The sequence below is a fragment of the Gobius niger genome, assembly GCF_951799975.1.
Source record: "Gobius niger genome assembly, chromosome: 16".
NCBI classification, from domain to species: domain Eukaryota; kingdom Metazoa; phylum Chordata; class Actinopteri; order Gobiiformes; family Gobiidae; genus Gobius; species Gobius niger.
Genome location: NC_136867.1, coordinates 20,317,006 through 20,344,435, shown reverse-complemented (window position 1 = coordinate 20,344,435; position 27,430 = coordinate 20,317,006). Strand labels below are relative to the sequence as shown.

Sequence of the window (27,430 nt, the reverse complement as noted above, 5' to 3'; positions counted from 1 at the left end):
ACACTTTTAATATATTTTTTATACAACTGTAAAGAAATTCAGGCGTCATGAGGTAAAGTAGCTATCTTCTTTTTAAGTAATTTTCCAATTTTCCAGTTAAAAAAAAAAAAAGTTAAAAAGATGCTAACTGGTAACACTGAGTAAATATTTAAGTGACAAAACTTTGACATCTCGATTCATTGTCAAATGAATTGACAAATAAAAATATCTTTGAATTTTGATAATGATTTCTTTTTTGTATTTTCTTTGAAAGTATTAACATTTTCACATTATTTCATATTTTGGTTTCTCATCATTTATGTCACTAACGAAACATGAATCAGACTTTTACACTGATACAGTTACTCAAGTAAAAGTATTTTTTTCCGTAGTAGCTACTGCCAATCGACAAGTAGTGTGTTTTGATGGTACACCTCTACTTTTTACTTCTACTTGAGTAAAATAATTTCAAAATAGCATCACTTTGGCACCTAAATAAATCATTTTGGCTACTTGTGTGTTTTTTTGTGTGTGTAAATGAGCTTCCTTCCTCAACACTAGAGGGCGCTGTTTGGACTTTCGCTTCTTTGCGTTTTCTTTTGCCCCTTGTGACTTTCCGTACCAAAACAAAGCTTTTTGGAGCGAAACTTTTGACAGCATGGGCGAGACGTGCTGCTCTTTACCCGTGAAAACAATCACAACACCTTCACAAAACATGTTTTAGAGAAGACAAAAAGACACTGACCCCACATTCTGAGTGAAGATGGAGGGTTTGGAGATGTCAGCGATGATTCCGGCGCTCCAGGAGCTAGCAAGGTAAGGAAGGCTAACCAAACTTGGCTTGGCTAGCGTAACTTTGACACTCGGAGGCAGTTAATGCGGTCATATAAATAACCCTAACTTTAAAAACACCGTGTTTGCTTATTTATTAGTTTGATTATTATATTGTCATTGTATTTGCAGCGCCAGTGCAGCTGAATACGAGCAGGCGGTGCAGAAACCTCGCCAGATCCTCTGTCAGTTCATTGACAGGATCCTCACCGATGTGGACGTTGGTAAGACGCCAAAGTATTGTTTTATTTATTTAGAAAAGTCAGAAATATTAGTTAGAAATTTTAGTTTTTAGTTAGAAATTTCAGAAATATATTGGCAAAATTAATAAGGTAATCAGTCAGCCTTAATGTTCATTCTGTAACACCTACTTGTGGTCATTTACAATGTTTTGAAGACTAGACAGCATTTCAGAATCAAAAGACAATATGATCTTGTTCATGCTTTTGATATAGATTTATATCATATTATATTAATACTCTTTATGTTTTCTGCTGTTGCCTTTACATTTCTGTATTGTCTTCTCAGTTGCTCTGGGACTCAGTAAAAAGTCCAGTTCGGAGCCGGCCTGTGTGATGCTGCTTCACTTCGTTCAGCACATCATCAAATCCTCCTCTCTGATGTTTGCAAATCCTGCCTGTCAACCTGCGGACTACCCTGAAGCCACGCAAAGCTGCACTGGTAAGAGGTCACGATCTTTACTGTGGAAATTAGCAAGGCTGGTGCTCAAAAAGTTTTGTTTAGTGTGATGGGTATTTTTGCACATTTATTCACCGTGTTCAGACAGTAAAGTGTTATACATTTTTGAAATGCATTTATAGCCTTAATAATTTTACATCTAGTACAACTATTTCCAAAGTCCGGGACATCACGGCCCGTTAATGGTCCGAAAATCTCTCAGGGCCCCCTAACACTAACATATTTACTCTGTTCAAAAGAACTGTATAATATTTTACATCTGAAATCACATTCATTTCACAGAAAGTACAAGGTAGACAAAATATAGTTAAGTCATTTGTGCATGTATGCAATACATTCAACTTCACTGTTAATTTGCTCATGGTGGCGTTATCAAATACTGGTTTAAAGTTTTATAATGAAGCAAATAAATGTACATTTCCTCACAAAATATATATGTTTTGTAGACAAGCTTTTGAGGCCCCCCTGTAGGGCCTCTGAGGCTCCCTAGGGGGACCCGGACTCCCTCGGGAACCACTGATCTAGTACTTTACAGGATTACCAAAATGAACATGCAAATGAGGCAAATGTAAACCAATCCAGCTTTTCTTGTAAAATAAAGCAGCATGACTTTTTTGAATTTTTCATTAATTTAACATATAGGCTACTACATATACAAAATTGTTCTGCATACATTTTTTTTTATAAAGTTATGTGAAAACAAGGCCAAAGCTAAACATATCTAAAATTAGAAAAATTATGAATAAAGCTGAACTTTTGCACATTTTGAAATTACCATGCATTTTCTGCGTATGGCAGATCTTTGTGATTTTTCAATACTTGCCTTTTTTCGATATTGATTGACAGTGTTATGAATAATTTGGTGATACATTGTCAAGTCCTAGTGTACTCATACTCGTAATAACATGTGAGCTTTACACGTTTTCCCCTTTATTGCATCTTAATTCTCCATCTCCATCTCCTCACAGACTTCAGTAAGTGGGTTCTGACTCGAATGCTGCGCGTCGCTGCGTCTCCGGACTGCGAGGTTATCCACGAGAGGATCTGCGACGTCCTGAGCCTGTTGCTTCACACTTTACGAGTTCGGGCACCATTTATCTGCAGCCGTCTCATCGTGGACCTCATTTCTTTGCTCCAGGACCTCAAGCAAATCCTCGACAGACATTTTCTGGGAAACATTTCCGAGTGGCCAGTGCCCTTAGATCGCCTTAATATCTCTACTACATGTGCCCCTTCCTACCTCACGCCTTCCCCTCTCGTCCTGTCGTGTCCGGCCGACTTGGAGTCACTCACTGCAGTCGCGATTAAAGTCATCACAGATTCACTAAGGGGCGTCGTCTCCCCTCGGGACCTAAGTGCAGCGTGGGATTCGGCGTGCTACATGTTATCCAACGGGACCGTCCGACTGAGGAAACTCTCTATGATGATGTTGAGACAGCTGGTGGAGCTCGGAGACTTTCCCGAAATGCAAGGCCATCATTTCTTCTCTGCGTTTTTGGAGTTGTTGGACGTGCACACGGAGCTGCTCGCCTCAAATAACGTAGAAGTGGATGCGCCGTATAAAGGGGAGCTGCTAAAACTGACTCAGTGTGTTTTTCAGTCACCAAACGTCACTGATTTTCAGCCCGTTTACCTCTCGCAGATGTTCGAGTTTGTCTGTTCTGTCGGCGCCACGCAGGGCAAACTGGGGACAGAGGTTCAGGAGACGATTTGTCACCTTTTTAGTTTCTTTCTGTCGGATGGACTGGTTTATGAAAATGCTGCGTCTCTGAGGAGGCAAAGAGTCACTGAAGTTTGTAGGACATTGGCCCAAACGGTCGGGAGCAAGACACAAGCAGAGGTACGTTTTACTTTCCTCACTTATGTGGTTTTATATATTATATTCACTGTAGGTGGGTAGAGAAGAGCAGTCAAAACATTTACCATATTTTCTGGACTTTAAGTCGCTCCGGACTAGTGTAAAGTTGCACCAGCCAAAAAATGCATAATGAAAGAGAAAAAGTCGCACCAGCCACCCTGGTGTTCGAGAGTACAGATGAAAAATAGGCAGCAGTCTGGATGTCTTATACAGGAGAAGTTTATTTACCATCGGTGCGGGACCCGGAGACATGAACTTGAGACATTGCGCTAGTCCTACCATTCAAGTCCGTCCATGCTTCCACAGAAAAGGGATAAATACCTTCTCAGAGCATCATACTGATACGCAAACATTCAGTGGCTGAGAGTGGGCGCCTGAGAACCACAGTCAAGGCTCTGACAGAGAGAGTACGATTGTAGAGCTTGACCCACGGATAGTATGACTTTACAGCTTGACCCAATATGATAAATAATACCCGGCAGCACGTTGTTCAAGCACTTATTTGCAAACTCATTCCTCTAGTTGTGGTCATCTAGCTTTTAGCCCGTGATTAGCTTTTTTTTGTTTTCTTCATTGCAGTAAGAGTAACCTCCGCTTTTTCCTCACAAGTTTCTCGCTCACTCCAAGCTTTCTTTCTACTGCCAAATTACAGTTATCTGCTGCATATTTCACTACATGCCGTTTGTAATCTGCAGAATATGATTTTCTTTTTGGGGGCATTTGTGTCCAGAGTAGCAGATACTGGTACACAAGTCCAGAGCGCCCTCTAGCGGCCGTCAGTGTGAAATTATATATTTTGATATCTATAAGTCGCACCCCCAGCCAAACTATGAAAAAAAGGCAACTTAATGTCCGGGAAATGCGGTACTCAAGCAAGAGTAGATGACGAGAACAGTGATGCGACTGTGCCGTTAGCCGTCTGATTTGTTTTAGCGTTGATGAAAGAGGACAGATAAAGTGTAAAATAACTTATTATTCAGAGACTATAATAACAGATTCATTCATAGTGGAAAGAGTAAGCAAATGTTTTACTCAAAAAGTATTAATAGCCTTTCAAAATTATATTGTGCAAGTAGAAGTAAAAAAGTAAAAAATTACCATAACCACAGTTGCTTCAAAAGGTTACAAAATATCCAGTCTCTTCATTTGGTTCCTATTACAGTATGTGTTAGAATGTGCGATAGAAGCCACAGCATTGCAGTAAGTGATTGTGCTAAACAGTGAAGCCCCAGTTAAGAGTTATGCCGTGTCTTATATAGTGTGGTCTTGTTTTGCAGTGCGCTGAAGGTTTTCTTAAAGCTGCGCTCAAGGCTGAGACGGCTGTTGTGCTGCAGCAGTCGAAAGATGGAGAGCCACCTGCTAAACGGTCATGCAAAGCCGCATCGAACTCTGCAAAGGCTAAAACGTGAGTTCATTGTTGTCTCTCATCTTACTTTTACATTTAGTTTATGTGTCTGTAGTTGGTGTTTAGTGACTGCTTTGCACTTAGAGATATGAAATTGTGCAACTGTGCATGTTATTGTACGTCTTTATTACCATTACAGCGGCAAATTTATCCATTGTGTCAACATCTTTATGCATCTTTTTCCAGCGAGACAGACATGCGCGTCCACAGTGAAGTTTGGGCTGTGATCAACACTCGACTGGAAGAGCTGCTAAACTTTGTGAACGCAAACTCTCACAGAGCTGAGAATCCAGAAATACTCTCTGCTGTAAAGGGTCTCGCTCTCATCCTGCATTTAGCCGCACTTTGTTCCTCACCTATGAGGTGCGTTCAAATTTAATATCCTACAAGAAAACAGGGCTGGGTACCGTTAAGCGATTCCAGTCTGGTATCGGGAAAAAAAGTTAAGGTTCTACCTGTATCGAAAAAATTAAAGTATGAAATAAATGATTGTTTCCCCAATTTTATATTATTTTTTTCCCAATGTTTGCCGCATTATCACTTTTTTTGCTAAATTTTTTTCCTAATTTACCCAATTTGTTTCCCTCAATTTTGCTATTTTTTCCCAATCTTCCCCCATTTTTTTCCAATTTTTTTTTGGTCTAATGTTTGCCCCATTATCAAATTTTTCCCAATTTTCTTTTCTAATTTATTCCAAATTTTTTCCCATTTTTTCCTTCTTTTTTTGCCCAATGTTTGCCCTTTTTAACAAATTGTTTTCATATTTTTGCCTTGTTTTCCCCAATTTTTCCTTTATTTGTGCTCACTTTTAGTAGTAATATTTTTCCTATGTGCTCTATTTTTTTCCCATTTTGACCCAAATGATTCCCATTTTTCCCCCATATTTTTTTAACCGATTTTTTTTACAATTTTTTTCATTATTTTTGCCACATTTCTTGACATTGGAGATGAACCCACCATTTGCAAATGTGGAGGTCTTCTACACATTATTGTTCTGTTTTCTGGTTCTAGACAAATATTTTAGTCGGTCTCAGAAACCAAGTATCGTTAAAGGTATTAAAAAAAAATGTAACGGTGCCCACTGCCCAGCCCTACAAGCAAATAAAAGCTTGATTAAAGCTGCTTTGACGCGTTTTCTTTCCCTCTTTAGCTGCACCTCTCCTCTCCTCTGGGCGTCCACTGAAACTCTTGGCAGGACTTTGAATACTTGCAAGTCAATTTTAGATGGAGGAGGCAAACCAGCTGAAAACAAAAGCTACTATCAGTCTGTCCTTCTGGCCACGATTGGGATCCTGGACTCCGTGATCTTCCTAACAAGCAAGTGAACCAACAGCTTATTTGTCGCCACTGCAAAAGTCTTAATTTCTTCTCAAATGTGTAATTTTTTTATCCAGGGAATGTCCGAGGTGAAGATGGGCTCCTGAAGCGAGTGTGTGCTCTGTTATCTCTTCCCTGGGTCATGGAGAACAAGTCGGCTTCTGCATTTAGGACTTCCTCTTTTCCCGCTTGGCTGCCCGCTTTAGCACAAAGGCTAAACTCTTGTTACAGTAAGTTCTCCACTTTTAATTCCAGCTGGGCCATTAGGGCTGGGTTCCGTTACCAATACCAGTCTGGTATAAGTACAAAAAGATTTAGGTGCTACTGGTATAGAGAACATAAAAGTCGAACGCAGGTACCTAAAGGAAATATAGAATCTTTATAATTAAGTTTTGATGCTGCTGTTCATCATAATTCAAAAGGAAAAAAAAATAAAAGACAAGAAAGATAGAAATAAAATTGAAAATAAAGGGGAACAAATTTGAAAAAATAGTGAGAGAAAAAAGTTGAAAAATGTGGGGAAATTTTAGAGAAAAATATTGGGGGAAAAATGGAAAATTTAGGGGGGGGAATTTGAAAAAAATATGAACTTTTGGGGGGAAAAAATGGGGATTTTTTTTTTATAATAGGGGGAGAAAATAAGAAAAACTTGTGTTTTTTCCGCCCTTTTGTAGTTAAAGGATTGGTTGTTTCACCTCAAACAAATGATACAAATTCAAACAAGATGAATTAACATTATTAATTTGTTTTCTGGTTCTATATGACAAATAATTTCTTATAGGTATTGAAAAAAAGTATTGCTTAGGTATCGGTATCGAAAGCCAAGTATTGTACATAAAACAGGTATAGAAAAAAATGCTGTACCCAGCCCTACTTTTGACAATAACATACCTCTCCCTTTATGTCTGGGAATGTCCTTGTAACAACATAAATACAATTCTGCATTTTTTCTTTTTAGCTTCTGAGGTTCAAATAGACTGCCTTTCTCTGCTGGCCGTCCTGCACCAGGGAGTCTGTGAGACGTGGCGATCGTTTGTGTTTTCAAACGCGTTGAAAAGTCCAGAAGATTCAGTGCGAGCAGCAGCTGTCGGGGCCTTTCCTCTTTTACTCCATCACCTCGGAAGCACTCACCACAAACTCATCAGCTCTGCTCTACTGTATGTGCCTCCTACATATATGTAACGAGTTATTATGGCATTATATGGCATTATGACCATCTGGCTGATATGCACTGTGTACTGTGCACTGTGTACACGTTAATCACTGTTCCTCTGACAGGGTTTCTGTATTAATTGGATTCAAACTGGCATTAAATCTAAATGTATTGGAAAATTACCACGATGCTCAACAATTTTTACTGTATACGTTCATTAAAGATTCCAAAGTTATGGTCTAAAACATGTTCAGCTGCTGTTTTGGCTGAAATTTACTTATAAACCCTGTCTGATGACTATTTTATCCCCACATTAGCAACAATTTCACCAATTAACTTTGTAGGAAAACATGCTTCAGTCCTTATTTTTCTCATCCACAAATGGGTAAATTGACAGACAGTCTGCTATTCACTTCACTTGTTGGTGGTCATAATGTTATGCCAGATTTTCCTATGTTTCATTAGCGTTATCACTCACTCAGATAAAGTTTTGTTCTGTTTCGTTCTAGTTTTAGGTTGGAGGACAGTTCAGTTCAGGTGAAGCAGGAGCTGGCCCGGGTCATCGGTCACCTGAGCTGTATCCAGTCGGAAGCGTCTGAACTGAGTGACACTGATGCAGAGTCTCACTGTCCTCCTTCAATCATCTGCCAGCGCCTTGGCCTCGTAACAGAACATAGAGAAAACTCAGCAGCACTTCTTAAGGCCTCGTTTGTCCGTCCGTTTCTGCCTCTCCTCCGACAGCAAGCGCCGAGCTGCGTCAAACTAGGTAACACTGTTCTGTTTTGGACTTCTTAATCCACAGTCGTGGTTCTCAAACGTTTCACTGCTTTAGAAAAGTCCTTTAATTAACATAAGTGAGGGAATAGTTCTTGACTAAAACCAGGTTGCAACAGAACTAAACAAGTTGAAAAGCAGGTTTAGTATTGGACTTGGGTTTATGTGAACTATTCCTGACTAAAGAGCTTATCTCACCAGTCAGAGGTGGTTTCCCAGAGGTCTACGTGGTCTCAAGCAGCAGTGGCTTTCTGTGACATTCCTGCAATGTGTCCGCGACCTGTCGGATACAAAGCAGATATCAAAGAGTCGCATTCACCTTATTCCGCACCGCACACTTTTGCCTCTTTTTGCTTTGTCTCGGCACTTCCATTGTATTGACACTTCCCGTAGAGTGCAAAGGCTTGTTCATTTAAACGGAGAACGGGGGAAAATGTTCGCTGCTAAAATCGGATGTTTAGTAGATTGATTTGTGTAAAATGTCCAATGTTCACTTGCACCAACATGTCAGCACTGCACCGTTTCTCTGCGCAGCCTAGAAACAGCTTTGTTTTCGCGTAGTAACTGATTTTATCTTGACTTTTCCAGTCCTATGTTAATTGACAGGAGAAAAGGGGCGGGCACAATTCATGGCGGCGCCCACGCAAACTTCCGGAATAAGGTGAATAGAGTCTCTTTGGTTTCCCACGACCAGTCTTGAAGACATCGCAGGGACGTCACAGAAACGTCTCACAGGTTGAGGACAACAAACAACTGCTTGAGACCGCGTAGACCTCTTGGAGACCTCTCAGAGACCATACAGTGACCATATAGAGACTTGAGGAAGTCTCCATGTGGTGTCCGCTGAAATCGAACCTGCTCGTTTACACCGAGACTACCTGGAGACTCGCCTTATCTTCAGGAGACGACAACTCCAGCCTCCAGCTAGTCTCCAGGCTTGTGAGATAGGCCCTTTAGACTACAGCTAAGATTAGGTTCAATAACATACTGTAAGTCACAACTGTTATCAAACCTATCAGACTCACCTTTAGTCTTTGAATTGGATTAGAGCTTTATGCCCAATAGTTATCCATCCACTGATCCCTCCTCCTGATCCATTCTAGAGTTTCTGTCATGTCATCAATGCATAAAACATTTTGTCCAGTCCAAGCATTTAAGTTTGAGAACAGCTAGTCTACGGATAAAGAATGTGTCTTTTTTAGCCTTTTTGGACGCCTTACCACACCTGAGTCGGCACGTGAGCCTGTCCAGTGCCGACAGCGATGCGAGGGCTGTGGCGTGCGCTCTGATTGGCCTGATCGAAGACTCGGACGCCGCGGTGAGAGCTCGTTTTGGCGAATCGGTGCGCTTCCTCCTGGTGGATTACGAGCAAACGTCTGAGCAGAACTCCCTCAGTGAAGTAAGTGTTGAATTGTTGCGCTAAATTAAATTAAATAAATTCAAAAGCACATGTGCACTCACTGACCATATCAAAGTGCTTCATTTGTCATCTCTTGTAGCTCTTTTTAATGCAAATATGTCAAACAACAAATTAGACAGGAGCAAATCAGTGCATAAATACTCTTAAGTTTTAATAAGACATTAAGATACTCCTTGTGTGTACTCTCCTATAGCTCCTGGTTGCTCGTCTTAAAGAAGCTTTCAACAATGCCAAATCAAAACGAGACGATGACTTGCGCAACACGCTCATCCTTACAACCGGAGAAATTGGACGGTATAGTGATATAATTTTACTTTTGAATTCTATTATTGCAAAGTAAATGCTGAATTCCTCCTCAGAGCGTGCCAGGGGAGTTTGGTGTCTTTCTCGCTCCTTCGACTGCTCCATTGCCTGTTGTCCAAGTCCTCGCCGGTGTCCGTGGCGGCTTACACGCAGATCCGAGCCTTGGCTTCAGCAAAAGGCCTCAAGTTACAAACGCTTTTCAGCCAATACAAGAACCCCATATGCCAGGTACGGTACGAAGGACTCACTAAATGCAACTAAATCATATTTTCTATGCATTCTACTCTTGCTAAGGTGTTGCTAAGGACATATTCCAGTTATTTAAAGCAAAGTTTTGACTTTTTAATCCTACTTTCTCCACAGTTTGTTGATATTTTCCTTAACACAGGTATTATCCCACCAAATCAAGAAGAATTATAAAAACTTGACAACCTATCATAGATGTCATGTGTCAATTGGCTTTTTCATGGGAATCAGCTTTTATAGATAACCTTCCATAGATACACTGTTAGCACTAAGTAAGGGGCTCTTGGAATTTTGTCAGGATAAAATACCATATTTTACTAAATAAATAAATGAATAAAACCATGTAAATTGAGAAAATGTCCACTATTATTATGAAACCGACATTGTCTTTTTACTATTTGCCTCTTAAAGGTGCACTAGGCAACTTTTGAAGTGGAAAAAAAATATTATTTGTATATATTTGACCTTTTAGTGACTAAGTGACTTTATGGGTGCAGCCTGGCACCTTTGCTTTCCCTCACAGTGGCCTTTATGACGCTCCAGGATCCGTTGTTTGTATGTGTTCACACCTGAAACTGTCCAGAAACCCCAAAACAGTTGATTCTGGAGCATCATAGATGCCACTGTGAGGGAAAGCAAAGGTGCAATGCTGCACCCATAACGTCACTTTGTCACTACAAATATACACAAATATTAAGATTTTTTTTTTTCACTTAAATAAGTTGCATAGTGCATCTTTAACCCCTGCTTTACCCGAGCACATTTTCTCCAGTTTTGCCAAATCTAGAAGCTTCTCGACTGGAGTTTACAGCCAAAAGGCCAGAGTAACACCTCATTTGAAAGCTAAGACTTACAAAACACATTTAAGCTTCTTCCTCATTATGATTTTTTTTTTTTTTTTTTACATGTTTTGGTTACATTTTTGTGACTTGATCACAGTTATATTACAAAAAAAAGAATGAAATACAACAAAACGTGCCCCAAAAAAGCATTGAAAAAGTAAGTAATGAAACACAACATAAACGACTTAAACATGATAACAAAAACAAGGATGAAGCTTAGATGAGTTTGGCAGGGCTTAGCTTTCAACTGAGGCGTTACACTAGCCTATAGGCTGTAAGCTCTCCAGTCAAGAACCTTTTAGATTTGGGTAAAATTGGAGAAAATGCAGATTAAGGGGATAAAGTCGAGTTTCAACTTAATCGCTTTCTATATGGTTATTTTATTTTATTTATTTTTTTCTTTTAGTTCCTGGTTGAATCCCTGCACTCGCGCCATGCCTCAGCATTGAGGAGCACTCCCGATCAGAGCAGTGAATCGGCCAATCAGAGAGAGCTGGCCCTGGACATCCTGGCTCAAATCGCTCACGCTTTTGACTTCCCCGACCTCCACCGCTTTCTCACAGTATGAACCCTCACTTAGTCACCGATTCAGACAGAAGAAGATATAGTATTTGTGACTTTTAACATATTTTTGTATGCATACATTTTTAGCGGACACTTCAGGTGCTCCTTCCGTACCTGGCCGCCAAAGCGAGTGCAACAGGCTCCGCCCTCATCCGCACTCTGGCCAATGAGCTGAAGGCGAACAGGAGAGAGATCCTCATCAACAACTTTAAATACATCTTCAGTCATTTGGTTTGTTCCTGCACCAAAGAGGAGCTGGAGCGGGCCTTTCACTATCTACAGGTGCGTATCAGGGCAGCAGAGACAATGGCACCTTTATGTTGGATTATAATAATGTATTGTGGGTGTAATTGTTACAGAGTGAAACTGAGATTGAACTGGGCTCTCTGCTAAGACAAGACTTCCAAGGACTTCACAATGAACTGCTGCTTCGACTGGGGGAGCATTATCAACAGGTGCAAACACAATTATACCAAACCGACTGATGTCCACTTTATGCTTTTATAATGTGTGAGTGATATATTCATGAACGTGATGTTTTATGAGCCGCTGCAACAGTGTAGTTTCCCCTAATGGATCAATTAAGTATTTGGTAAGTTTTTAGTAAAGGTTGAGTAAATAATGAACAAAATAAAAAAAACACCCGGTATAGTCGGCCCCCAAGTTTCCTCTGACTAAACACAACATTCCTATAATAGTGAATGATTTTAGACCCGAGGCCGGTCCAGAAGAGGTTGCTATTAGAGGTCGACTGATACGGCCAATGCTGATTTTTTTGACTGATATTTTTGGCCGATTTTTCCAAATGTCTGGTCTATAATCCTGTAAAAACATTAATACTTGGCCTCTCCAGCAGTGGCCGATTTTGTTTTATTGCTTAAGTTGATTCACAGTTTCTGTCTCAGCTTTGATTCGCTGCCGTTAGCATTAGCATCCTTCATTAGCATGCTACCGTTATCATTAGCATACTGTAGCTAGCACAACAATCAACAATACAATTGTGAAAACTCAGCGATTGAATTCTCCAGGTTCTGTGCTTCAAAATGACTGAGGTTTAGTGAAACTTATATTTAACATGCTTGTAGCTAAACAATTTTCAACGGGATATTTCTCTGTTCCCCTGAGGCCTAGGGAGTCGTGGGAGGACTCGTTTCAAAGCCCTGACTTTGCTCTTTCCAGTCCAAAAACCTAGAAGAAGTCTCTATCACTTCCGGTCCCTGATATATTGGCCGGCCAATATACCTCTAGTTACCGTGTTCCGTAGTGTTTGAGTTGCCTTTCATAAGGGCTTGAGCCACTTTCATGGGAAAAAAATTCACAGTATACAAATTCTATGATTCAAGTATTATTTATGGTTGGTCCGACTAGTGGAAACTATTGTGTCTTTCTGAAAGGCACTCCACCCACCTCCACTTTATGATTTTGCAAGAGGTTGATGGTTATGTGGGGGGTGGCTGATGGCACAGATTGGCAGCCTTGTTTCCTTCGGTATACCATAGTGCAGTTGTGACGATATAGAAGTAGCATTCCACCTGGATCAATAATGGATGAAAGCATAAAGCAGCCTTGAGTCGATAGAAAAGCGCAATAACACTGTGCATTACAATTATACAGGTTTTCAATGGGTTGGCAATCCTGGCGTCATTTGCATCCAACGACGACCCGTACCAAGGTCCTCGAGACATCACAACCCCAGAGAGAATGGTGGGTGTTTACTATTCTCTAAATGTTACTCTTCAGTATCATTTTTCTTGAGCGATTTATCGATTCCATGTCTTGATAGGCTGACTACTTGCAACCAAAGCTGCTGGGGATTCTTGCCTTCTTCAACATGCAGCTGCTCAGCTCCAGTGCAGGAGAGAAGGATCGCAAGAAAATGGCAAGTTCTTTAGTATAGACATTTTCCAGGCCATATATTCATGTTCTCTTCTTGCTCTGCAGGCTCTGACCAGTGTGATGGCGCTGATGAAGCTGATGGGGCCCAAACACATCAGCTCAGTCCGTGTCAAAATGATGACCACACTTCGAACGGGACTGCGCTACAGAGAGGACTTCCCCTTGCTCTGCTGCCAGTCAGTAAAGAAAGACACGGTATCGAGAATCAGAAAACAACCAATTAAACTTTGTTATGTGCATGTTAATCTTTGCAGGACCTGGGACTGTTTCGTGAGGAGTGTGGAGCCTGCGCATCTCGGGCCCCTCCTCAGTCACGTCATTGTGGCCCTGCTGCCTCTCATTCCGATACTGCCCAACGAAACCGCCGCCATCATCCGTTTCCTCATACTTGAAAATAGGTAGAGCGTTTTAGTGGCTTTCTTTATTTCCAGCTTCATTTTCTGACTCATTGTGTTTGTTTTTTTCACACAGAGAGGAGGTCAATGACTACTTGCATGAGATTTACTTCCTCCCCGACCAAACGGAGCTGAAGGACATCCACACTGTGCTACAAAACTACAAAAAGGTTAGGATTGAGAGGGAAAAGCTATGCCTGACTTTACAATAGTTTGACCGTGTACAAATTTTTCGAGTGTGTACAGTATCACATGCATTCTGTGTGTCTAGCTGACGGCGAGTAGGAGCGACTTGGCGGCGGCGCTGCAGCTCTCGATGAGGGCCGTTCAACATGAAAACGTGGATGTGAGAATCCACGCTCTGACCAGCCTCAAGGACATGATGCACAGCAAGCAGGTCCGTGTGATCTTGTATTTCACAAAAGATTGTTTCGACATTTAACCTCTTAACCCCTGCCTTAACCAAGTGCATTCTCCCCAGTTCAGCTTTACCCAAATCTAAAGGTTTCTTACCTATACGGTACAGCCTATAGGCCTGTGTAACGCCTCATTTGAAAGCTAAGACCACGTTGTTATTGTTGCGTTTTTGTTGATTTTTTTATGTTTTTGTTGATTTTTTGTCACATTAAATCTGCTTTTTTGTAGATTTTTTTGTAACTGTGTTTGTTGCTTTTTCGTTGTTTTTTTATGTTGTTTTCCCTTTGCGTTTTCAGCCTTGTTTACGTCTCGTTTTCATTGCAATGTTGCCGCTTATTTGCAAGACGCTTTTAGATTTGAGTAAAGCTGAACTGGAGACAATGTGCTTGTTTCAGATGGGGGTTAAGAGTTTACATGAGTCCACATTTTAAACCCTGAGAACCAGATTCGCTTAGTTTTTCTACGGTCCAGTTTTTCCGCTTGGAAACCTGGATATCTCTAAACACTTTCAGACACAATGACATTTTGAAAAGGTAATCCTTGTTTTTATTGCCACCTGAATGGATTACTGTAATGCAGGTTTTTGCGGTGAGTCTGTCCTGATTCTCACGACTTCAGCTTGTACATGACACACACTTTTAAGGCAAAATAATCCAAAGGGCTTTACAGATCTCTTAGAAGTTGCTTAGGTGGTGATTGATCGATAGGTAAATGTAACAACATGGATGGAGGATTCAAGTTGTAAATATAATCTATAATTCGCAGGAGTGGCTGCTGCGTCAGGTGTGTGCCAGCGAGGCGGTGGAGCCGGTGATCTCCAGCCTGGTGGCGGTGCTGCTGAGGGGCTGCCAGGACTCCTCACCAGAGGCCAGGCTTCTTTGTGGGGAGTGTCTGGGCGAGCTGGGGGCAGTGGACCCGGGACGTCTGGACCTGTCCCAAACGCACAACAACGGCGACCGTAACACCTTTGTGGTTCGTATGAAATGATCCAAAATAAGAGTGGGCTCATATAGGGGCTCATATAGATGCTGTACTGTTGTCAAATTAACCTCTTAACCCAGTGCATCTTCTCCAGTTTAGCTTTACCAAGTTCCATAAGTTTACAGCCCAGAGGCCAGTGTGACATGTGAAAGCTAAGACCCACAAAACTCTTCTAAATGGATCTTTTTCCTCACTTGTTGCCACGTTGTCGTCACAGTTTTTGCCACATTTTCATCACTCTTTGTCACTTTTTTTGCATTTTTGTTGCTCTTTTTTTTATCAGTTTTTTGTTACATTTTCATCACTTTTTTGTCACTTTTTCACAACTTTTTCGTCACATTTTTATCACATTTTTGTCACTTTTTCATCACTTTTTGTGACTTTTTTTTTAAATCATTTTTTGTCACGTTTTTTGCCACTTTTTTATCAAATTTTTGTCCCTTTTTTTAATCACATTTTTGTCACTTTTTCATCACTTTTTGACAGGCTTTTGTTGCTCTTCTGTTGCATTTTCATCCTCGTTTGCATCTCATTTTTGTCGGTGTTTTTCAAGAAGCTTTTAGATTTGGGTAAAGTCAAACTGGAGAACTTTTGGGAAGATTTTGAGCCGAACACAAACATCTGTCAATAGAAAATCACTGCCACACACAAACATTTCAACACTTGCATTCATCCTACTGTTTACCCTTTATCACAGAGCGGTGTGGAAGACCCTAACTTTGCCTACGACCTGCTGACTGAACTAATAAGGACATTTTTGGCTTATGCTGATAATGTGAGAGCTCAAGACTCTGCCGCTTATGCCATTCAGGTAGACTGCAAATGACTACCTGACACTTAAATATTGTATTTATTATTTCTAAACTACATATTTATGCCTTATTGTATGGTTTGTGTGAAATAGGAGCTACTGTCTATCTTCGAGTGTCGCGAGGGACGAACAGACACCCCAGGAAGACGACTGTGGAGGAGGTTTCCAGAACAAATGCAGGAAATACTCGAACCTCATCTGAGCAGCAGGTACATTTTTGGTTAAAAAGTAGCATTCACCCCCATACAATGCGCCTCCCAATGAGAAAGCTGCAGTACCGCGCTCCTAATCCTTGTAAACTTCTTTGCGTTTGCAGATATAAGAGCAGTCAGAAGGAGGTGAACTGGTCTAAACTCAAAAAGCCCATATATCTGAGCAACCGAGGCAGTAAGTTTTCCGATTGGGCGGCCACTTGGGCAGGATACCTCATCAGCAAGGTTAGTCATTAAGTTGTTTTTTTAGCTTTGCAAGTAAAACTACATAAATGTTTCACTACTTCACAATCTTATTCTGCTTCCTGCTTTAGGTGAGACACGATCTGGCGGGAAAAGTGTTCAGCTGCTGCAGTTTCATCGTCAAACACGATTACAAAGTTACAATCTACCTGCTGCCTCACATCCTGCTCTACATGCTGCTCAACTGCACGCCCGAGGAGCAACAGGGGGTAACCGTTAATCATTGTGCTACAGCTGGTGAACGGTTTTGCTAAGGCGGTGAGTAAACTGTGCACTGTTTCCCAGGTGACGGAGGAGATGCTCGCCGTTTTGACGAAGGGCGACGGTCGAGGGGAAGGGCTGACTCAGGAAAACGCCTCGAGTCTGTCCCAGCTCAGCACTCAGACCGTCTTCAGCATGTTGTCCCACCTCACACAGTGGAGCCGCCACGTCCTCTACTCCAAATCCAAACAGATCACTGGTGGTGAGGGAGTCACATAGTAAATAGGATGTTCTCTTTTTACCGTTTTGGCTGTACCGCCGACCTGACAAGCTTTTAGCTTTTTCTCATAGACTCGTCAAAAACTTCAAATATCAAGAGTTTAATAAAGGCATAATCCAGGCTTATTGGCTGCAGGGCTGGGTCCTGTTGAAATCTTTTCAATACTGGTACTTTAATGAGACTTGGTTTACAATACTGATACTTGAACGATGCCTATATTAAAATATTTGTCGTCTAGAACCAGAAAACAGAACAATAATGTTAAGCAGTGCTAAGTAACTTGTTATCCTTAATAAATCCTTTTCGTTATACAAGTGTTAATGGGATGATTGGAGGGTTTTTCATCTCCTCCTGGTGTCTCTGGCCAGAAAACCACAATTGCAACTTCACTGCCTACGGGTCGGAGTCATCAATACGCTCTAATAGAATCACGAAGAAGAAGCTAGCAGGCTAACAGCAAAGCTAATTGTGGGTTAGCGCCACTTAAACAGTATTTACAGCCAAATTTGAGTGAAAAAAATTATCTCCTTTGTGTAATTGGATGTACAATATCCCTCTCTCCCTTTGTCTTTTCTGTCAGCGTATTATTTACTCTCACGGACAATTAATGAGTAAAAAAACGCAACATGCTACAACACCTGCAGTGGTGCTTGTGGCCTCTAGGGCCACGAGTTGCCTAGTACTGCTTTAATGTATTCCTTAAAAGACCATTTCTATCACATTTTCATATTTTTATTAACCTGTTAACCCCCACCTCCAGTTTGGCATTACCCCAAAACAAAAAAAATCGTGAAAAATGGCAACAAAACACGAACAAAAAACGCAACCAAAAAAACCTATAAAAAGGCGACAAAAAAGTGACAAAAATGCAACAAAAACATGACAAAAAAGCGTTGGAAAAAGTGGCAAAAAGATCCATGTAGATCAGTCTTGTTAGTCTTTGTTGGTTAGACATTACACTGGGCTATAGCTTTCCAGTCAAGAAACTTTTAGATTTGGGTAAGGAAATCCCTTACCTGATGTCATGAGAAAGTATGTAGCCAATAAGCATTTATATGAAAGTCTACGGGTAAATTTGAATGGGGGGCTTCATTGTGATCTATTTGAAGGAACAATTTCAGCCTTACACTCCATAATCGCTGACTTTCCTGTGATATTGTTACTTCAGTGTTTTCTATGCTGTGTGTTTGCAGAGAGCGGGGAGTACCAGCGCGTCGTGGCTTTCCTCAAGAACATCCCTCAAGATGTTTTGGCCAAAGCGTCTCTCCGATCCAAAGCCTACACTCGTGCCGTCATGCACTTTGAGGCTTACATCCTGGAAAACAAGGAGAACGTACAAGACCACCTCACCTTCCTGCAGGTAAAACACAGGCAGTGATATAAATAATACAGTGAGTGATCAATGATCACAGGTTTCAGTGAATGCAGTACTTTCCCTCACGTCACTGTAGACCCTTTACGCTGCGATGCACGAGCCCGACGGCGTGAGGGGGGTGAACGCTTTGAGGAGAGAGGAGCCGTCCTTACGAGAGCAGATCCTGGAGCACGAGAGCATCGGGCTTCTGAGAGACGCTACGGCCTGCTACGACCGCGCCATACAACTGGAGTCCGACCAGGTATAGGAAACTCTATGAAGCTATTACAATGTAGAGGTACGATTTATGCTTTAAATACATCTGCAGAAACCTGAAATTCAGTATAACCTGCTGAACTAGTACAAGAATGGAATGTATTTCTAAACTACAGAGATAACTGGTGTTGTTTGTAAGTTCTTTTGGAGATGTTTAGTTCTATCACTTTTAACATCTTAACCCCCACCTGAACCGAGCACATTTTCTCCAGTTTGACTTTAACCAAATCTGAAAGCTTCTTGAAAACAAGTGTCAAAATGGCAACAAAAACAAGGAACCTAACAAAAAAAAGTTATGAAAAAGTGACAATAATTTGACAAAAAAGTAAATAAAAAGTGTTGAAAAGGTAAATAAAAAATGATGAAAAAGTAAAGGAAATGTGACAAAAAAGTGACAACAATGCACGGGAGAAGATCCTTCCAGATCCGTTTTGTAGGTCCTTTGAGATTTTGGTAGTAATAATAATAATAATGTTAATTCTGACCATTAAAAAGCGATTAAGACTTGTTTGGAATGAATTTTAAGCTCTACATTTCTATAGTATTTATAGTGTGTCTTTTCCCCAGTAACGAGACAGTGCTTGAGTTTTTGTGTGTTGTTTTGTTGTAGATCGGCCACTATCATGGAGTGATGACGTCTATGCTTGGCCTTGGGCAGCTTTCCACTGTAATAACTCAAGTTAATGGTGTAATGGCAAACCGGTAAAGAAGGTTTTCACGTATAGCCAAACTCCTCATCAATCATCTTTTATTTTATTTTAGTTCCAAGCCTGAATGATGAGGGTGATGGTGCTGAAAGGCCAAACAAATTAACTTCTGCTTGTTCACACAGACCTCAGTGGAAGTCAGAGCTAAACACGTACCGAGTGGAGGCCGCTTGGAAGCTCGGAAAGTGGGATCTGCTTGAAGACTACTTAGATTCAGGTCTTTTGTAACATTTGTATTTCATAATAGAGGTTTGATTGTTGTTAACCGCGCTCATACGTGAGTCTTTTGTTTGTAGATTGTCCGTCGGGGACGTGGGGGGTGCGTCTGGGACAGTTGCTGCTGGCGGGCAATAAACAGGACAGTGAGTCGTTTTATGAGAAACTGAAGTTGGTGAGAAAGGAACAAGTCGTGCCTCTGTCTGCGGCGAGCTACGAGTGTGGGACGTACCAAAGAGGATACGAGTACATTATTAGGTATGTGGCAAAGGCTATTAGCAAACGTGTGTAGTGCTATGAATAATAGATGATTAACGAGTCAGTGGTTTGGTTAATACAGTCCTCATGTATTTGTCCTGCTAAATAAAGAGATACCGGTAATAAGATTTGTTGTTTTAGTCATTTAATGCATTAACCCCTTACCACTCGCCTTAAGTGCATTTTCTACAGTTCAGCTTTACCCAAATCTAAAAGGTTACAGCTTATAGGCCAGAGTAAGGCCTCATTTGAAAGCTAAGACCTACAAACTCATCTGAATGGATCATTTTCCTCATGTTGATGCTGCATTGTCATCACATTTTGGACTTTTTCATCACATTTTTGCCACTTTTTATTGCTTTATGTCACTTCCCTGTTCTGCTCTATTGTGGCTTTTTTGTTGCATTTTCATCACACATTCTATCAGTTTTTTGTCGCTTTTCTGTTACTACTTTTTTTGCTTTTCTGTTGTGTTTTTGTCACTTTAGTGGCTTTTTTGTTGCATTTTCTTCCCACATTTTTGTCAGGTTTTTCATCAGTTTTTTGTCACTTTTCTGTTGTTTTTTTGTCACTTTTTCGTTGCCTTTTTGTCACGTTTTTCTCGCTCTTTTGTTGCATTTTCATCCTTCTTTTTTGACTAATTTCCCTCCTCTAGTGATACTTTTTCAATGAGTTTTTAGATTTATGTAAAGCCAAACTGGAGAAATTGTGCTCGGCTCAGAGGTTAATCAGAAGCAAGGCTAAACTTCTTCATCTTAAACTTGGAAAATTACTGTTTCCACCTTATTGATTGTGAACTATGTTAACTTTGTGTGTATTAAAGAGCTCATTTCGTACATTTCTCACCCTTGGTCGTCTAGGCTGCATATGCTCAGTGAGTTGGAGCACGCGTTCACGGATCTGCAGAAACAGAAGACACAGTCCACTCCTAAAACCCTCCAGCTGCCGATGCACTGGTCCGAGAGGCTGGAGATGACCCAGAACTCATTCAGGGCCAAAGAACCCATCCTGGCGCTGCGACGGGCTCTGCTCAGTCTGGGAACAGAGTGAGCTTGTTAAAAGGATAGTCCATGTTTTTATTAACTCACACATTTTGTTAAAATAAAGGCTTTGGTTTTCCAGGCCAGCCTCTAAGGAGCTGATCGGAGAGTGCTGGCTGCAGAGCGCTCGTGTGGCGCGGAAAGGAGGGCAACACCAGGCAGCTTTTAACGCTCTACTGAACGCAGAGAACACACACCTCGCTGAGTTGGTCACTGAGAAGGCCAAATGGCTCTGGTCCAAGGTACAATAAATGTGCATTTCATTTATATTTCTAACACCAATCAGCCTATTAACCTCATGACTCCCTGCCTGTTAATTTAGTCTTTACAATCCAGCCCTTGTCATCACTTTTTTTCCAGCTTCTGCCACATCAACTGTGACAAATGTTCACTTCCTATTTAATTTACAGTTTACAGTAAAGCACAGTCACACTTAATCCCTCAATCACCTCCTTAACCGAGCAAATTTTCTCCAGTTTTACCCAAATCGTAAGCGTCTCGACTGGAGCTTAAAGGCCAGGGTAATGCCCCATTTGAAAGCTATGACTAACAAAATTCATCTATACTTCTTCCTTGTTTTTGTTATCGCATTTTGGTTTTTGTTGCTTTTTTGTTCCATTTTTTTCCACATTTTAAGCTCATTTTCGTTGCTTTTCCCACCCCTCATTTTAAGCACATTTTCATTGCGTTTTTTTGTGGAATTTTTGTTTTTTTTAGTGCAATGTAGCTGTAACACAAAAATGTGACTAAAACATGTCAAAAAGCAACAGAATAGTGATGAAAACACAACTAAAAAGGACGAAGACATGAGGAAGAAGCTTAGATTAGTTGTGTAGGTCTTAGCATTCAAATGAGGCGAAAATGGTCAAAATAGCAATGAAAATGACACGAAAATGCAACAAAACTGTCAGGAAAAAGTGACAAAAATGTGTGACAATAATGTAACAACATTTTTTTGTTGTGTTTAGTAGGTTTTTTGTCGCCGTTGCTTTTCCATTGTTTTCTTCGTTGCTTTTTTATTGTGGTATTGTTGCTTTTTCGGCATGTTTTTGTCACTTTTTTGTAGTATTTTCATCCTCGTTTTCATCGCTGTTTTGAAGATTATTTTCATGAAGCGTAAGCAAGCAATTTCTTTACAGCACCTATCAATGATCAGAACTCCATTAATTTGTCCATGCTACCAGGATTTCTTAATGTTTTTTCCCTTATCTTAGGGCGACGTGCACCAGGCCCTAATCGTCCTTCAAAAAGGCGTGGAGCAGTGTTTTCCTGACGACCAGATCCTCACAGACCCTCGCAGTCTCCAGACCAAAGGGAGGGCCATGCTGCTGGTGGGACGCTTCATGGAGGAAACCGCCAACTTCGAGTCCAACGCCATTATGAAGGTTTACAAGGTACGAAATGTCTCTGTGTTACACTAAACAGGTGGCACAAAGTTAAACTATTTCACACTTTTCTACCATTCACACGTGTTGTTTAGGATGTTACAAATCTTCTGCCTGAATGGGAAGACGGCAACTTTTACCTCGCCAAGTACTACGACAAAGTGATGCCCATGGTGACCGACAACAAGCTGGAGAAACAGGGAAACCTCATTCGATACATCGTGTTATACTTCGGAAAGTAAGACACTGTTTCCTTTATGAATAATCAAAGTAATAAATGGTAACGCTAAAATTAAATCACCTTTTCCCTCCCCAGAGCTCTGCAGTACGGAAACCAGTACATTTACCAGGCAATGCCGCGGATGTTGTCTCTATGGCTCGATTTTGGAGCCAAAGTTTGCGAGCTTGAAAAAGGTAGATGTTAAGATTCACTTAACCTCGTAACCCGTGTATCTGAGCACATTAGCTCCAGTTTGGCTTTACCCAAATCTAAAAGCTTCTTGGTGAAAATGGTCAAAATAGCAACGAAAAAAGGGGACGAACACGAGGATGAAAATGCAACAAAAACGTGAGGAAAGAGCGATGAAAAAGAGACAAAAACTCAACAAAAAGGCCAAAAAAGAACAACAAAAAAGTAACAAAAACATGAGGAAAAAATTATGAAAAAACAATGAAAATGTGACAAAGTGTGTGATGAAAATGCAGCAAAAAAGGCCAAAAAAGAGCACCAGAAAAGCGAGGAAAATGTGGCAAAAATGTGACGAAAATAACCCCAAAAAAGCGAAGCATATGAAACTGCTGCTTTATCTTTTTGTTTAACTCTGTGTCTCTCGTTTATCCACAGCGGGGCGAGCGGACCGACAGATGCGCCAGGAGCTGTCCAAGATCAATACGGTGATGAGCGAGCATTGTGACAACTTGGCTCCGTACCAGTTTCTCAGCGCCTTTTCGCAGCTCATCTCCAGAGTCTGCCACTCCAGCGATGAAGTCTTCACCGTTCTCATGACGATTGTTGCTAAGGTCTTCCTGGCCTACCCCCAGCAGGCCATGTGGCTAATGACAGCCGTGTCCAAGGTGCGGATTTCGGAGAACATTTTTGATTGGAATTGAACTGATTGTAATTATACTGAATAAATAATGGGTGCAGTGGCAACACAGTCGATCAGGGGTCTCATGCCTGAGAGGTAATTTTGTTGGCCCGTGAGATGATTTCTTATTTATATTAGCGGCCCGCGGATAAATGGCATTAACCCCTTGACCCTCACCTGAAACAAGCACATTTTCCCAGATTTTCTGTGTCCCAACAGTTATTTTAGTTGTTCCACGTCTCTTTTGCTCTCTATATTGCAGTTGTGAGTTTTAAAAAAGAATGTAAAAACCACAGCTGACCTGTCCTTTGTTATTTCTTATTCCAGTCCTCTTACCCGATGCGTATGAACCGCTGTAACCAGATCCTGAAAAAAGCAGCCAGTCTGAAACAGTCCCTGGATAAGTTTGTGGGAGATGCCAATAGACTGACGGATAAACTGCTGGAGCTTTGCAACAAGCCGGTAAGCAAGCACACAGCATCAAAAGGGTAAAAGAGCTGGAAAAGTCTCTGTAGCTCCGGAGGTTGAGTTTTCCTCTTAAAGTTTTGCGTTAGAATCCCACTGTCTACATTCTTCCTGTCATTTTTTTCCTGTTAATAGGTGGATGGAAACACCACCACTCTGAGCATAAGCGTTCACTTCAAGCAGCTGAAACGTTTGGTGGAAGAGCCAACCTTCAGCCAGATCCTCATCCCGCTACAGTCCGTGCTTATCCCCACACTGCCCTCTACTGGCGGGGCCAACCCAAACCACGACCCTTTCCCCGGACACTGGGCTTACCTGGATGGCTTTGAAGACTCGGTAAGGACAGATACTTACAAAGAAAATTGGCAAAAATATGAGATGGAATTTCATAAGAATCACTTTTTATTTATTTTTAAGGTGGAGATTTTGGCGTCGCTGCAGAAGCCTAAGAAGATCAGTCTGAAGGGCTCAGATGGGCGGAGCTACACAATGATGTGTAAACCCAAAGATGACCTGAGGAAAGACTGCAGACTGATGGAGTTCAACTGCCTCATCAACAAGGTGCACATGCGATATTAGACTTAATACTTGTGCTTTGTCACTGGTCATTGACCTTAGAATAGTAATAATCACTTCACAAGTTAGACACATGGCGACCAGTCTGGGCCTTTCTCACTATCGAGAGAATTACACCTACGCAAGCTTGCACTCTCCTATTATAAACAAAGGTGTAATAGTCTTGTTCCTGTTTCTGTAGTGCCTTCGTAAAGACGCAGAGTCCCGGCGGAGGGAGCTGCACATTCGCACTTACGCTGTGATTCCTCTCAATGAAGAGTGTGGCATTATCGAATGGATCAACAACACAGCGGGACTACGGCATATCCTCACCAAACTGTACAAGGAGAGAGGTACGGATGAATCCTCTATTGTTTAACCTGATGCTTTTTGTTAGGGGTTGTGTAAACAAACTTCCCATTTTAATCCTGTGGCTTAAAGTCCTGTTAAAGGGATATTTCAGGATTTTTGACATAGGGCCTGCTTTCCTAGTTATCCAGAGTGTTGCTGATTTCTTTTAAATCAGGAATCCGCAACTCTCTGGATAACTAGGAAATGAGGCCCTATGTCAAAAATCCTGAAATATCCCTTTAACTTAAAAATCACACTTGTATAATAGTCATTTTTTAACACATTTGTGAAAATTTTTCCTGTGCAAGACTTTGAAGACATAAAACTTTCTGCCAATGGATGTTTCATGTGACTAGGCCCTATAATTATAAACATATGACCAAAAACCAGGTCAAAACAACTGTATTTTGACAGTTCAAGGCAAATTCTTCCATACAACTCCTCCACCCCAATGTTAATCTATGTGTTCTTCACAATGTCGCGATGATGTCATGTGAACACAACCTATTAAACGAAAACCTTTTAAGCTCTTCCGGTGATGGTTTGCTAAACTGCTTTGTATTCTGCGCCTGTTCTTCAGGGATCTACCTGTCAGGGAAAGAGCTCAGGAAACTCATTCTGCCCAAGACAGCTCCGTTTGAGGAGAAACTGAGAATACACAAAGAGGTGCTGTGTGCGCGGCATCCTCCGGTGTTTTACGAGTGGTTTCTGCGCACCTTCCACGACCCAACTTCATGGTAAATATTATATTGATCCCAGAGGAAATTCACCGTCCAACAGCGGCATCACTATATAAAGATTCCTCTGTCAGCTTATGATGAAAGACGTGTAATGACAAACCATGAAGATGAAAGAAACATTATTAGCACTAAAGGTAAAAATCAACATATGCATGCCACGTGGCCCTGGGAATTACACAAGTTGCTGTTTGACACAATGCAATTAACTTAACGATTAACAATTTACGTATTTTGGAATAAGAATTAATACAATTTATTCTGCATTAGACAGACTTAGAAAACAGCCACTTAAAGGTTAAGTTGCTCTTTTATTTCAGGTACAGCAGTCGCTCTGCATACTGCCGCTCCACTGCCGTCATGTCGATGGTCGGTTACATCCTGGGTTTGGGAGATCGTCACGGTGAAAACATCCTCTTTGACTCTTTCACTGGAGAATGTGTCCACGTGGACTTCAACTGCCTCTTTAACAAGGTTTTTACACTTAATAACAATGTTGTGTTACGGCTGTGAAAAAGAAACATTTCCGAATTAATAACACTAACACACTGTTATTATTGACCAACAATACTGCAACGCTCACTGTGTAGTGTATAGTTTCTAAGATATATATTGTGAACAGCTTTACTAAATAGATATTAGTTTTTTTTTTACATGAGAGGAATCTGTACTTTTGGATTACTTTTCAGTCAATTATTGTATGATTATGTTACTGTGACCCCTCTGATCTTGTTAGTAAAATTGACTAATCCATCCCTGACATTTTATCATGCCTATTATCTTTTAGTTTTAATTTGTCAATGCATTTCCATGTATATCCATTAGGGGGAGACATTTGACGTGCCTGAAGTGGTCCCTTTCCGTCTGACCCAAAACATGGTACATGCCATGGGGCCCATGGGCATCGAGGGGCTGTTCAGACAGGCCTGTGAAGTGACCCTGAGGCTGATGAGGGACCAGAGGGAGCCACTCATGAGGTACACAACAAATGCATGCAAAATATGAGCACAATTCAACTGTTAATCATCTTCTAATGCCTGAGACACAAACATAAAACAACCAAGAGTTATCCGCAAATGTGGATATAAACTATCTTAAAAGAGTAATGCAACACTTCATTTGCTTTTTGCTTTGCTTTTTTGATCCCTGCACAATCGGTCAAACAAGACCATAGTGGAGAAATGACACTGACATTGCTATAAAATATTACAGTTAAAATGGCATTACATGGAATACAAATGTAGTTTCATATAGTATCTAAGTATCATGAATTAGATTTTCATAATACTTTTTGTGTGTGTGTCACAGTGTTCTGAAGACATTCCTTCATGACCCGTTGGTTGAATGGAGCAAACAAGCGAAGGACAAAGGACTTCCCAAAACTCAGGCCAGTGAGACAGGAGAGATCGTAAATGAAAAGGTAAACAAACAGGTCTTGTGTTTGTTCTTTTCTTTGCGCTAACTCGTTTTTCATCATCCGTCAGGCGAAAACCCACGTGTGTGACATCGACCAACGTCTGCAGGGAGTGATAAAAAGCAGGAATAAAGTCCTGGGTTTGCCGCTGTCCATCGAAGGCCACGTGCACTACCTCATACAGGAAGCCACGGACGACAAACTGCTGTGTCAGATGTACCTGGGCTGGGGACCTTATCTGTGAATGCACCTGTGGTGAGAAGAGGAGAGAACAGGATGTGCTTTCATTGGCAGACCTGAAAGCTTGGCAACTTAAAAAAAAAGAAGAGAGAATTATGTTCAACATTTTTCAGAGGAAGAGAAGAAATTGCACTAATGCCAGTTTGGCGCAGAGTTGTAAATGTTTTATCCTTCTGTTTTCTAGAAGCACATTTTCTACATGTTCCTTTGCAATAATAAACAACTCCAGTTTATTAGACCATTCTTTTTATTACTGTTTTCAAATTTTGCATTTTTAAACATGCCTCATTCTCATGGCTTGAAGAAAATGCAAAGTGTATGTAAATAGTACGCAATTCCATTTCTTTTTACAACATTTTTTTTTCTTTTTTCTTTTTTTTATCTATTATTAGTACAACTTACAGTAGCAGAAGGCTTGGTCAGATGGTTTGCTTTAATCCTATGTTTCTGCCTTCGCTTAAGAGCAGTGGGCCAATCCACTCACCTCACATAAACGCTAGCGCAGATTACAGCCAAG

At 41.0% G+C, this 27,430-nt stretch overlaps 1 protein-coding gene across 1 annotated transcript; it reads left to right on the top strand.

The window, feature by feature from the left end:
• The first annotated feature begins 606 nt into the window (after positions 1-606).
• atr (ATR checkpoint kinase) lies at positions 607-26,992 on the top strand. The gene is made up of 48 exons (XM_079573920.1): positions 607-795; positions 943-1,034; positions 1,339-1,491; positions 2,478-3,349; positions 4,645-4,772; positions 4,959-5,135; positions 5,923-6,089; positions 6,167-6,319; positions 7,048-7,246; positions 7,752-8,008; positions 9,219-9,415; positions 9,630-9,730; positions 9,796-9,967; positions 11,234-11,389; positions 11,479-11,673; positions 11,751-11,846; positions 13,006-13,095; positions 13,175-13,270; positions 13,333-13,463; positions 13,542-13,685; positions 13,759-13,852; positions 13,954-14,079; positions 14,865-15,071; positions 15,778-15,891; positions 15,985-16,100; positions 16,208-16,328; positions 16,418-16,555; positions 16,632-16,809; positions 18,021-18,187; positions 18,279-18,443; positions 19,068-19,159; positions 19,290-19,381; positions 19,461-19,638; positions 20,499-20,684; positions 20,761-20,920; positions 21,893-22,072; positions 22,159-22,301; positions 22,380-22,477; positions 22,908-23,137; positions 23,479-23,613; positions 23,752-23,952; positions 24,034-24,177; positions 24,374-24,524; positions 25,103-25,259; positions 25,580-25,733; positions 26,085-26,236; positions 26,568-26,679; positions 26,744-26,992. Exons 1-48 carry the CDS (start codon positions 743-745, stop codon positions 26,915-26,917), a joined length of 7,794 nt encoding a protein of 2,597 aa, XP_079430046.1. The 5' UTR covers positions 607-742; the 3' UTR covers positions 26,918-26,992.
• Positions 26,993-27,430: the final 438 nt, after the last annotated feature.